This window comes from Zootoca vivipara, chromosome 5 (assembly GCF_965207765.1).
Source record: "Zootoca vivipara chromosome 5, rZooViv2.hap1.1, whole genome shotgun sequence".
Classification (NCBI taxonomy): Eukaryota; Metazoa; Chordata; class Lepidosauria; order Squamata; family Lacertidae; genus Zootoca; species Zootoca vivipara.
In genome coordinates this window covers 52,434,079-52,447,355 of record NC_142588.1, presented here as the reverse complement: position 1 = coordinate 52,447,355, position 13,277 = coordinate 52,434,079, and the positions used below count along the sequence as shown (strand labels likewise).

Below are 13,277 nucleotides of genomic sequence, written 5' to 3'. Positions count from 1 at the left end.
CATATAAAACAATAATTCAAATCCAATACAGATACAGCTTAGAATAAAAATATCACCTAAAAGTGATGTTCTTTAAGGTCTTCAATAAGTGCCAAAGAGACAACAGAGTCAGAGAATATGTGATATTTAAGAGAGGATGAATTCCAAAGCCACCACACTAAAAACCCAATTCCTACGCTGCACAGACAGAATCTTCTGGAAATATTGTATCTACATGAATTATTTCTATTGTGTTTTTGTGTTTTTAATCTGGGAGCTGCCTTGGGGAGCTAACAGGCAGAGTAAGAAAATGTTCCAAAACAAACAAACAAACAAACAAACAAACGCCTGACAACCCCAATTGCCCCAGAGTAATGTTTTCCAGCGGGAAACATAAAGTACAATATATACACATAGCTATCATGTAAACTGTGAGGCTACCATGAGGAAGATTGCAGAGTCAAGTATGAAGCTTCCCTCAGTCAACAACATCCCTTCACAGGAAAGGAGTCTGATGCCTCTCCTAGCAGGAGGATTTCATTACAAGCTTCTTGTTGCTCGGTTTTCAATTAAGGTTTATCGCCAAGCATTTGTTTCAACAAAAGAAAGGCTTTGGCTGTAAAAACTACAGGGTGTTTTCTAATTAAAGTAGCAGGTTAATTCAATATTGTTTGGTGATGTCTGACGTTCAGCCAAGTAATATCTCCACCCCACCCCACCCCACCCCAAGTGGCCTGTTCCTTTTCAAACCTTTACATTGCAGAATTTTGTCTTCTGCAGCTAGAAAAGAAATCTTAAACAGTTGGGAAAGGAGAGAACAGACTGATACTGAGGGGACTGGAAATGAAATATGAACTTTGAAATGTATTGTCATTGAGATAATTTCATCAGCTCATAAACCCAGCACGTGGTCTGAAGTTGTTTAGAGTGAATGGGTAGACAGATTCAAAGCCTGCTTTAAAAAAAAAAGCTAAATAAAACTCTGATGATGAAGGGAGGATGGGACAGTGGTTGACATGGCACACATTGTGGCACATGTGTCTAAATTTGATCAAGAGATCATGCAGCCATAAGGTCTAGAAACATTCCAGTTTTTAGATAAAAAATTGCTTTCAGTAAGGGGAAATTGGGAAAATGATTCACGGCTATGTTATCAGCCAGATGAGAGATTGGATACAAGTTTTGCCAAAATAAGCACCAAGGGTCAATTCTTGAAAGTATCTTCCAGAAGTAAAAAAAAATGAAAACAGTTACGGTACACAGGTGGAAAGGGCAACACTCTGTGAAGTTCCAAAACGTATGTGTTGAACCAACTGAGCATTTGAATATAGGATCCTGTCCCTCCTTCACACACAGGTAATACAAAGGCAGCATACTAACCAGTTGAAAATGCATTATTTCCTAGCTTACACTTTAGAAGTTTTTAGGATGGGGAAGTGTAGAGGGAGTGGACATATTGTAGCTTTTTACGTGACAGGTACCACATGGTGGCTTGACTGTTTACATAGCCCCATATATCCTGGATCATATGTACAGTAGCTATTCTCGCTGCATAAGTGCAGTACAGTAACTGCTTTTCCAAAAGACAAGAGGGCTAAGTGCAAGAATTTATTTTTACAAAGCCACTTCCAGACTGTCGCTGTTTTGTGGGCAGGATTCAATCACATACTGGCAAATTCAGGTTACACATTTAAAGTGGATTTGGTGCTCTTGTGCAACAAACCCCCTCACCCCCCAAAAAATGAAAAGTGACTTTTTGTGAAAAAGAAAGTAACAGGAAAATGTGCTAAAAAAAGGTGGGCTAATGTAATACAACCTTTAACAATTTCCCCACAAACAAAGTACAATTAATGTTCAGTATACAGTAGACATCTGCCATCATGGCAGGGCTGGAGAAAATCTGGAAAACACAATGGCAGCCTTTTGCCAGCAAGTATCACAACTTTATCATCAGTATTTGCTTACACAGAAAAGTGGCATATGTGCACCTCTAGTGGCACAGTGGGTCAGTGCATCTGGCTGTTAACCAGAAGGCTGGTGGTTCAAGCCCACCCAGGGATAGCTGTGGCCAGGATTCCTGCATTGCATGGGGTTGCACTAGATGACCCCTGGGTTCCCTTCCAACTCTACAATTATATGATTCCACCACATAACCTCCCTGCAAACTGTGTGCAAACCAATCAGAACAAGTGCTCAGTAAACAGATTGGCCCATGTCTTATCCCACTCCCTGTAAATTTGCCTTCATGGTCTATTCTTGGAGAAAAGGCTTATTCTTACTCTGCACCTGAAGACAAAGAGCAATCTTTTAATGGGTTTCAAGCCTCCTCCACCTCAATCCACACCATTTATTCTGGAGCACAGTTCAATAAGCCAACCTACAAGGCAGCTGTCATAAAGCATCTAGCAACTAATAAAACAAGAGAAAGATGGTCTCGATCATGTGCACCAGTAATTAACAATGAGCTGGAGTTCCCAGCGTCATCAAAACTCTTCCTCTGTGAGTTCAGCTGGGAGCAGTTTTGTGGAGACAGATGAAAATACTCTCTGCAAAGGAAATCATGGCAATATTTATATACCTCTCTGCTGCACAAATCATGTCGGAGTTGAAAGGCTGTTTTTATTTTTTTGGCCCGGCTCCCTAAAACTCTCATGCACACATAATTTTTCCTCGTACCTAAACAATTAGAGTGGTATTATTTGCTAAGACCCAGAAGTGCACAAGCAAGCAGAAAAGAAAGGCAGACCAGAGGGAGCTAAACCTTTGCCTTTCAGTTTTAATTTATTGACATTGTTATTTCAGCCCCTGGAATACATTTTCAAATACCTTTGAAACATACCTAAAAGGAGCTGAACACTCTGGACAGATTCTACCAGTGTGGGATTTATGCACGAGCTAAGTGAGCCACGGATTAGGGCTTCAGATCATGAGAGACCTCTATATACCCCCCCCCCCAATATAAAGACGTTGAGTCTCCAGTGCTAGTGCTGCTGAGAGGAGACCCAGTGAAGTTAATGGGCATGACTATTAGGCTCATTAATTTCAGCAGGTCTGATCTAATTTACCTGGATACAACCCCAAATTCCAAGTTTTACATAATCATTAAATAAAACCTTTTAAAATTTTATGTCATGTGGAGAACACACATGGTACATGTTGTACTGCCTTTTAGCATATTTATTAAGTGCTAAACTGTGTGCAAAGTTGCTCTTAGAAATCACAATAGTTAGCTGATTTCAAAAAATTCCCAGTCAGTGCCTGACCCCCCCCCCCCGTTTTATTTTTTTTTTTTAAAGCATTATGACAATGACCTATTAAAAAACCCTTCTCTAACAGTCCTTAGTGTGGACTTTGTCATTTTCACCACCAAGTGGAGATTTTAATTGGGCTACCCATTATAACCTCAATACGTCTTTCCTAGTTAGTCACTGCCACTTTGGGCCCTATCAGTGTATAATGAAGTTAAGATTTTTGGCCCAATTGATGCCGGCCCATATTATGGTTCTACATACAAGTGTCATTGGATCTGGCTCTAGCTTTACATTCTAAACAGTTTAATTGTTTTAAATGTTTTTACTGATAATAATTTTAATATCTCTTGGTAACTGTTTTAGAGTTTTTACTACAACCAACCAAAATAAAATTTTTGCTATTTGAGCAAATAAATGAACACATTTTACCCAATCCGTTTCTTAGGGCTCATCCAGACTTTTGTGTCATGTTTCTAGGCACAAGCCTGCATTCCATGCTCCTCACCCCCCCCCCTGCACGCGCTTCCCCCTAAAAATGTGCCCTGTACTGCTAAAAACAATTCTGCAGAAAACCTGAATTGCCATTTGTTCCACTTCAGCATTCAAGAGGGGGTTTTCCTGGGAGAAACAGCAGGGTAAAAAGAGAAAAAGTACTGTAGTGTGTTTGGAGATGGACCAGGCACAAGAGTGGACCTATGCCTAAAAAGCGTGGGGCAAAAGTTATTTGTGGATGAGTCCTCAATTTGTGTAGATTCAGTAAACAACTGAGGCACTAGCATTTCTTCAAAGATCCTGCCTTAAAAAACCTGTGGACGAGCCTACTAATTCCCTCAGAGGCCCTTTAAAGACAAGGTGTCCAAATTTATCAAAAGGTTTGTTACCTGGAAGAAATGGGATGATTCTCTTCTTGGGATCTTTCTGGCCTCCTTCGATAGGGAATTTATCCAGAAGCTGCATCTGCAAAAGAAATATTTAGCGTGAACAAAAGTCCATCACCCCCTTTATCCACTCCCACCTCAACAACAACATGGCCTATTTTCTTGGCTGTAACAGATCTTGAAAGCTGCAGGAGCAGCTGTGATCAAGGGCAGGATTTTTTGATTTTTTTTACAAATACAGTCCAATGAACTTGAAGAGCAGCAAGGTTCCCAAGAGGGCAGGGAGAATTACATCAGAGTTGGGACAGGACCAAAGCCTGGAGTTCCAGCAATTCCCAAATTAACTATTTTGTACTTTCATAATAAATGAACACACAGTTTGACCCTCATCCATGTTCTGGGTAGCAATCCTGCAGGGTCCACCAATCCTCTAAGACAGACCACCCACCTGACGAGAACTGCTGCCTCAGAACCGCCCGAGAGGTTATTTCAATGAAGCATCCAATGTGGTTGTTGGCAGACCTCACCTATCTCCCACACATTGCTGCGCTTCTCCATGCATCTTGATGGACAGGCACACATAGAGCAGAGGAGTTTCCTGGGGATCTGGAAATACTCTCTTATTGTGATCCCTGGGACTTTGTTGGAACAAAATGAGTTCTTACAACGTGGAAGGTTGTATCAACCTCTCTGGAAAGACCCTCCCTTCCCTGCTGACCACACACTGTCTGCACATTTAACTCAGTGTGCGGTCACTGCAAATGGCATCCATTACATTCATAATATATAGAAAATTTGGCAAAGTGATTTAATAATAAGGCAGATAAATATTTAATCTGTAAAAATATTAAATTTGAGATTTTTTAAAAATGCCTGCTTTCAGTTTCAACTACACAGTATAATGAACACAGAAGTTTGTTTGTTTTTTTAAAAAAAGTTGGGCTGCTGCCAGGTTCTTTGGCAGGAATACTCCCATGCTCGTGTGTGCGCATTCACATGCGGGGCCAGGTTCCTCCAGCACTGTAGAAACAGAGGACAGGTTCCTGAAGGATGTGCAGATATGATGGGACCACCTGATTGGCAGAGATCTTGAAACTGGAAAGGCTGCATGGTACTATGAAAGGTGTGCAATGATGCAGAGTCCTATACATCTGGGTTCTAGGTTTGCCATTTGAAGAGCAAAACAGAGGACACATTTTCTGACTTTGCTATAACAACTCTCATTTTACATACCCATGAAAAAGAGGAAGTGTCCTAGAGAAAGAGGACATATGGCAACCCTATTTTTAGCCTTTATTACATACATAGACCTGGACCATTTTTACTCAACATTCAGAAGCTGGCACAGTGAGATTGTTGTTGTTGTTTCATTGTTTAGTCGTGTCCGACTCTTCGTGACCCCATGGACCAGAGCACGCCAGGCACTCCTGTCTTCCACTGCCTCCTGCAGTTTGTCAAACTCATTTCGGTAGCTTCGAGAACACTGTCCAACCATCTCATCCTCTGTCGTCCCCATCTCCTTGTGTCCTCAATCTCTCCCAACATCAGGGTCTTTTCCAGGGAGTCTTCTCTTCTCATGAGGTGACCAAAGTATTGGAGACTCAGCTTCACGATCTGTCCTCCCAGTGAGCACTCAGGGCTGATTTCCTTCAGAATGGATAAGTTTGATCTACTTGCAGTCCATGGGACTCTCAAGAATCTCCTCCAGCACCACAATTCAAAAAGCATCAATTCTTCGGCGATCAGCCTTCTTTATGGTCCAGCTCTCACTTCCATACATCACTACTGGGAAAACCATAGCTTTAACTATACGGACCTTTGTAGGCAAGGTGATGTCTCTGCTTTTTAAGATGCTGTCTAGGTTTGTCATTGCTTTTCTCCCAAGAAGCAGGCGTCTTTTAATTTCGTGACTGCTGTCACCATCTGCAGTGATCAACTCAGCACAACACACAGTGCTAATACATCCCTTCAAGCACCTCCACTAATGTGGATAGGAATCATTGAGATGGAATTCAACTGAAAGTGCTCACAGTGGACAAATGTGCATAAAGTGCACACAAGAAAATCAGATCTGTGCAACCCACGTGTACCTTAATACTCTGGTGTGTACGCAGTCTATGTTGAAAATGGCAAACACTCCCCTTTCAACTCCAGGAACTCCATAGCAAAGAGATAGCATTTCAGAACAAGGAAGGATGGAGGGTGTGTGCACCATCAAACATAACATAAGCCACACTCCAAATTAGGCACAATAGCATTACATCGGTTCACATGTAAAAGAATTGCCCTGTGATTACAAAGGCTTCTTTAAAAAATCACTACAAACCAGCAATTCAAAACATCAGGATAACACCTGGGGAGGGATGTAAATATAAATGTTTGGGAGGACCATTTCTTCCAACTGGATTCCCAGAACAAATGGGTGTGTGGCTGTCAACACAAAAGTGGGGTTAAAACGAAGTATGGAAACACCCTAAACCATCTCCATCAGTTGAGATCCCTATATTTTGCTGGTCCTAATAGATATGTGGGAAGAATGCCCACTGAGATTTTGAGAGCAAACTTTCCTTCAAAGAAAGACACCTAATGTTCTCTCTTGGCAGTCTAACTAACATGGAACACGGGACACTATCTGCTAGCATCAGGCTGGAAGGAAAAAGACCTACCTGCATGGAGAGTTAAGGGGGAGGAAAGAACCATCAGGCTTCCTCATTTCAAGTCACCCTGATGAAGAAACAGATTGTGGCTTTAATGCTTCTTAGACAAATTGTTTCTCTGCTGATTGAAGGTGACTCTTTTTTTTTAGGAGGGTGGGAGTTAAAGGATGTTTTGTTTTCCTGTAGACAGAGTTCAGGCTGTCTGGGGTCAGTCAGGGGTAAGATTACTTTTGTTCAAAGGAGATTGAAGGTATAGTTCAACTCCAGAGTTTGCTGTCATGACATTTTTATCCAGGAAGAGAAGTGTCTCGTTTTACTCTTAAGAGTGACTGACTCAGTGGGCCTACAGCTGAGACAGACACATTCCTAGGGTTATTCTTGGAGGTAATCTTGTTTGGCTGATGTGGGCCTTTCCTAACCACATCAAGATGGTTGTGTGGTATATAACCAAGTACTGTTTATCCACAGGGCTGATATCAGTGGAACAGATGCAGCAAGCTGCAGCTGCAGAATTCCAAGATCTTCCATCACCAGATAATAGAGACACAAGTAGAGCAGGTTGGCCATAAATGTCAGCAGTCCACAGCAACCTGACTGCAGGATGTAAACCAGTCTTCCCCAACCTGACTAAGGGTGATTGGGGTTTGAAGTCAAAAGCATCTGAAAGGCAACAGGTTAGGGAAGGCTGATCTAACCATTTAAAGTGAATGTATGAGTGGCGGGTGGTGAGCTTCACTAACAAGAGGTATCGCATGTGCTGCAGTAACTGTGTGGGAGAAGGGAGTCAACAAAAGGTCAACCAGTGCAGTTAGCTAAATATCCAATCAAATACATGGAGCCTAAACACTGTTGCTCCGTTAAAGGATGCAGAAAGCTTGCAAGTCCACAACTGGTATCAGCTAAGGCTGCTGCCTTATTTTCTCTTATTTAGTCAAAAGGCTTTTTCAACCTATAGTGCAGGCATGTCAAACCTGCGGCCCTCCAGATGTTTTGGCCTACAACTCCCATGATCCCTAGCTAGCAGGACCAGTGGTTGGGGAAGATGGGAATTGTAGTCCAAAACATCTGGAGGGCCACAGGTTAGACATGCCTGCTATAGTGGAACCTCGGTTTACGAACACCTCAGTTTACAAATTTTCGGTTTACAAACGATTGTAACCCGGGAGTAAGTAAACCGAGGTTTCCAAGGTTTCCAAGGCCTACGGAGGCCTCCGCGAAGGCCTGGAGACTGGGCCACAGCTGCGGAGGCGCTCCGATGCCTCCGCGAAGGCCTGGAGCGAAGGCCCGGCCTCTGCGAAGGCATTGTGATTGTGGAAGAGGACCCTGAGCTCCCATCCAAACAAGGACTATCATCAGCCCACGTAAGAAATAAATGTTAATTTTTTTCACCTAAAATACTGTCTGGTTTATTTTATGGTACAGTACATTGATTATTGCCTTCATTTTATGGATCAATGGCCTCATTAGACAGTAAAATTCGTGTTAAATTGCTGTTTTAGGGGGTGTTTTTCATCGTCTGGAACGGATTAATCCACTTTCCATTACTTTCAATGGGAAAGTTCATTTCAGGTTAAGTACGCTTCAGTTTAAGTACAGACATCCAGAACCAATTGTGGTTGTAAACCGAGGTACCAGTACCACTGTAATTATTTTTTACCTTAAACTTTAGCAAAAGGAAATGGAAAATGGTAGCAACATCAAACTTTGTATCAAGCAACCCTGTAAGAATGGATGAATTTTCTGCTGAACATCGTTGGGGGGGGGGAACAGTCTGTTCTTCCTTTTTAAGTAACAAACTGGGTCTCATAAAAAAAGGAAACAACTGCAAATAGCAGTTTTGTTGGGGGTTGGGAGAATTATAATTAGTAGCAATTGTATCAGTACTTTTAATGAAGAGATGGGGTGTCTCTGGTCTTCCAGATGCTGTCGGACTCCAACTCCCATCAGCCGCCCAGAGGTCAGGGATGATGGGAACTGCAGTTCTAACAAAGCCTGGAAGGTCACAGGCTCCCCATCCCTTATTTAATAGGATCAACTGATAGTTATAAGGTAGTGATCTACCATTCAAGAACCATTCATGAAATAACAGAATAATTGTGCTGTCCAAGCGAAAAACAGTGCAAAAGAGGTAATTTAGCACTCCTATGTTTCCATATGCATATGAACATAATAATAACCATCTGAATCAGGTAGGCCCATCTTGTCCAGCATCCTGTTCTCAGAGTGGCCACCCAGATGCCTGGGGAAAACCTGCAAGCAGGACCCGAGTGCAAGAGAACTCTTCCCTCCTGCAGTTTCCAGCAACTGGTATTTAGAAGCATATGGCCTCAACCGAAACAGCTATTGCAGAGGAAATGTGATTATCAGCCAAATCTGCTCATTAGTCATAGAAATAGCCTGTTTTAAAGAGGCCAAGAGCTTTCCCTCTGTGCACTAAACTCTCAATTAACCTGACAAAGATGATTGCAAAACCTTGTACAGTACAGGTTAATTCATTAAAAGTGTTGTATTCAGTGCTGCACAAGTGCAGTGTTCTCCTTGTGCAATGGGACTTCTTCCTCTTCTTTGCCATTGCAACCTCAAAATCTCCTCTGGGGGGGGGGGGTCCCCTCGACCCTCAGGAGCAGATTCTGAGAGTTTTGGGGGGATGCATAGGAGAGGAAAAGAGGAGAAAGTTTTGCTGTGCAAGCAGAACAGCAGCATTTAATCCAACCCATAGTCTTTAAAGACTTCAATCTTCCGCAAATTTATGTAAGCAAAATAAATTTTGCAAAACATGAACTACACCCAACTTTAGATTAAGTGCTTCAAACCAGACAGTTGCAATCTGATGTTCCAGTTTAAACTATTCCTCAAAGCATCTTAGGAACAAATTGTTTTATGGAATAAGGTGTCATCTGAGTGAGTGATCAGACATTTTTTTTTTACCATGCTATTTGCACAGTGTGTGTGTGTTTAATCATGTAGCCATGGTTGCCTAATAAATTAGGATATGCAAACACTTCACTACCACCCAGAGCATTAAAAAATGCAGACATGTTCAAGTAAGCCACAACTTTCCAATTAAAAATGATAAAAATGATTGACCTGTTCTCACATGAAACCAAAGGTATGAAATTCTGTGCTTGAGAACTACAGGCTGAAGTCTTTACAGATCCCTAGGATACAGTGGAAACCCTGCAACAGTGGCACAACTTGTGATATAGCACATTGTGTTTGTTCATTGCTGGAACTCTCCCAATACACTGATGGAACTGTCTACTAATGGAGCTATTCCACTAGTGAAAATACACGAGAGAAGTGGCCAAAATGGGGTGGACATTTGAGTGGGACATCTTTTTCAATCCACAGCCACACCATCATCAACAGTGCAACTTTACATAGGCTCCAGACTATTCAAATCAATGGGAGGGGGGAATTAAAAATGCATCACCATCTTCCATCCTCCCTTGACAACCCCACCAGTTCATAGCACACCACTACCAACAGAACGGGCGGCAACCATTTTAGGCATGTCCAACTGATGGGCGACCGCTGACACACAGGTCTTTTTGGACCTGGAAAATTGAGGAATGGGGGCAGAACGGACTTATGCACACTCCACCAACACACACGGGAGCCAGGAACAGAACCCCCTGCAAAATGGTTGCTGCCTGTATATAAACTCCACACAGGAAGACCATTAAGTAAGGTGATAGTGCTTGTGGCTATACATTTCTGACCTTATGTTGTCTATCTTTAGAGCTTACAAGGGGCAACTCCACTAAGCGAAAACAGAACTTAGCATAAAGATAGTACGGTATCCTACATGCACATAGGTGTTTATGTATGTACCTTTTTTTTGTTTTTTTTGTATTTTGTAAAATTAATAAAAAGTATGTTTAAACCTACATGCACATAGGAATTTTGGCACATTGCTAACATTCCCCTCCTAAAACCTAATGGTCATAAACACCCAACAGCAAACTGCAGTCCCACAATTTGGCATGCCACAGAACAGGTAAACAAGGGAAGACGGAATGCGTGCTGTGACGGATAACAAGTGCAACTGTATCTCTCCCATGTCTTCCGCCATCCCCCTTTCTCTCTCTTTTTTTTTGTTTAAAAAAACTTTATTACTTCATATTAAAATCCATTAAAAAAAAGAAATACACATTTCAATTATACAATAATAAATAAAATAACTTCCAAACTTTAACACATCGCTTTACTTTAAGTTTTCTCCATTACTTGCGTTACTTTCCCCTAAAACAAACCCTAATTTTAAATTCCCTCCTTATCAAATTTTTCAATAAAGTCCCTTGTGGTCAGCTAGTCCAAACAGATCACCAACTCTGTTTTGATATCTTTTTTCTTAAAATATTCCTCTACATATTCCCATTTCTTTTTAGAACTTTGTTTCGAATTATTCCTAATAGCCGCTGTCATTCTATCTAGGTTCATAAATTCAATTAATTTTAACTGCCACTCTTGAATTGTGGGTATCTCTTCATTTTTCCATTTCTGACCTATCAGCAGTCTTGCTGCCGCACAGGAGTAAAGAAAAATATCTATCCTGTCTTCTGGGAGGTTTCCAGGTACCAGACTCAATAGAAAATATTCTGGGTTTTTCTTAAAGGTGATCCTTAACATTTTTTTCAATTCCTCGTAAACTTCTCCCCAAAATTCCTTAATCTTTGCACATCCCCACCAACAATGTATATAGTTTCCCCCTTTATTTTGACATTTCCAACAATTGCTTTCTTCATTTTTATATATTTTGGCTATCCTTTCCGGTGTCAAGTGCCACCTGTAAACCATTTTTAACATATTTTCTTTTATTCCAGTACAGGCCGTAAACTTCATTGTGATTCTCCATAATTTATCCCATTGGGTTTTATAAATTGGCCTTCCTAGGTCTTGGGCCCATTTAACCATTAAACATTTAATTTCTTTGTCCTTCAGCTCCCACTCCCACTTCGGCAGCACATATACTAAAATTGGAACGATACAGAGAAGATTAGCATGGCCCCTGCGCCATCCCCCTTTCTCATATTGCCAAGAGAAGCCAATATTCTTGATCCTTTGGGGGGGGAGTTTCCATCGCTATAACATGCAGCACTTTCGATTTAACGCAGCGCTATAGACAGCATTGCTTGCACTTGCCGCATCATAAAACAAACGCTGCTGCTGCACCGCCAAAGAAAAGAGCTACTACTATGTGATCAACCACAATCAACCACAAACATCAGACAATCTACCTGTTGCACGTTCGACCTGTTGGACATGCCTGATGTAGAAGAACATAATGACAACATAAGTAATTACATCATGTAATATAGCCGCAGCTGAATTGCAAGGGTGGATTGCAGTGGAAGGAAAACAGTGCTGCATGTGATGATCATGGATCAGAAGAAAATTCAATGGCTTCTTGCATCTCTCCAGAAAAGTGCCTTTTCCGAACTGCATTGCTGAACAGTATTTCCCTACAGACACAAATCAATGGCAGGGAGCAATGTCCTGGATTTTGAAACACTGGTAGGCTTGTGCAATACACACTGTCATGTGTGTCAAACAAAGCAGACTTTTGTTTGATCTGTTCCCCGCAAAGAGCACAATGGCCATCAAAAACAGAAAACAATAGCTTCGAACACAACAGCGCATGAGCTTGACATTGTCAACTGAAACAGAATCCAGGATCATAGGGGATTATACTAGCTGGGCAAAGCATAACTAAAAAGAACTTGCCAAAGTAAACAATCACCAATTTTGTTGACAAGGTGGGACAAGCTTGGTCAGTCACTCTTCCCCACTCCCACCCTGCCTCACATTTTTTAAACCTAATAAAAACCTAAAGCTGCCTTGCCCATATCCCCCTCAATCTTCCAAACACACAAAACTCCCCCCAAAGTAAAGGGAATTAAGTAGGAGTCCAGATAAGGAATCTTATCTTTCCTGTGGAGAGATGGGCAGCAGCAAGCCAAACAGATCTCCTGCCTTGTGGGAGTTTCACAAGTACTGCAGTCAACAGGGTGAAAGTTTCACAGAACAGACCTTTTAAGCCTTGGGGACCAGTTTTTATCTTTGCAGTTTTATGTTCTGACTTGGTCTGCTTCTTTAAACTAGTTTAGCAGATTAGGGAGAAGTATAGGAACTTCTTTAAGTTCCAGTTCAGTATGTATAGCCCTGATGTAAACATGCCTATACATATAGAAAACACCACTTTTTGGTAAAACACGCACACATAAGTTTTCTAATGCAGGAGAGACCTTAGCCCAACTGATGTGTTGCTCGCTGTAGAGCGTAAGTGTGCAGTGTGTAGAACAAGGAGTAAGGCTATGCTTTAAGCAGCGCCCCAAATGCCACATTCCCCCCCCCAATCTGCTGTGCATGGTTGTGCGAGAATGCTGCCTTCTGTGAGTATCATTTTTCTCAGCTGAAGGGCACCGTTTGTCACTGTTGACTGCGTACATACACACCCCTCCAAGGCTGTGTATTTGTCAAACGGTCAGGCTGGAGTTAGTTTCAAATGC

At 41.7% G+C, this 13,277-nt stretch overlaps 1 protein-coding gene, 1 non-coding gene and 1 pseudogene across 3 annotated transcripts in view; 2 read left to right on the top strand and 1 right to left on the bottom strand.

The window, feature by feature from the left end:
- SH3PXD2A (SH3 and PX domains 2A) overlaps positions 1-13,277 on the bottom strand; it is a 267,552-nt gene that overhangs the window by 180,246 nt on the left and 74,029 nt on the right. For both annotated transcript variants that reach the window (XM_088669620.1, XM_088669619.1), the window contains one exon: positions 4,112-4,187. In XM_088669620.1, the coding sequence (XP_088525746.1) occupies positions 4,112-4,187 (76 nt within the window). The remainder of the gene's footprint in view (positions 1-4,111; positions 4,188-13,277) is intronic.
- TRNAN-GUU (transfer RNA asparagine (anticodon GUU)) lies at positions 1,966-2,040 on the top strand. Its single transcript has one exon. It is a non-coding gene; the product is annotated as a tRNA-Asn (tRNA).
- LOC118094106 (U6 spliceosomal RNA) lies at positions 11,716-11,782 on the top strand (annotated as a pseudogene).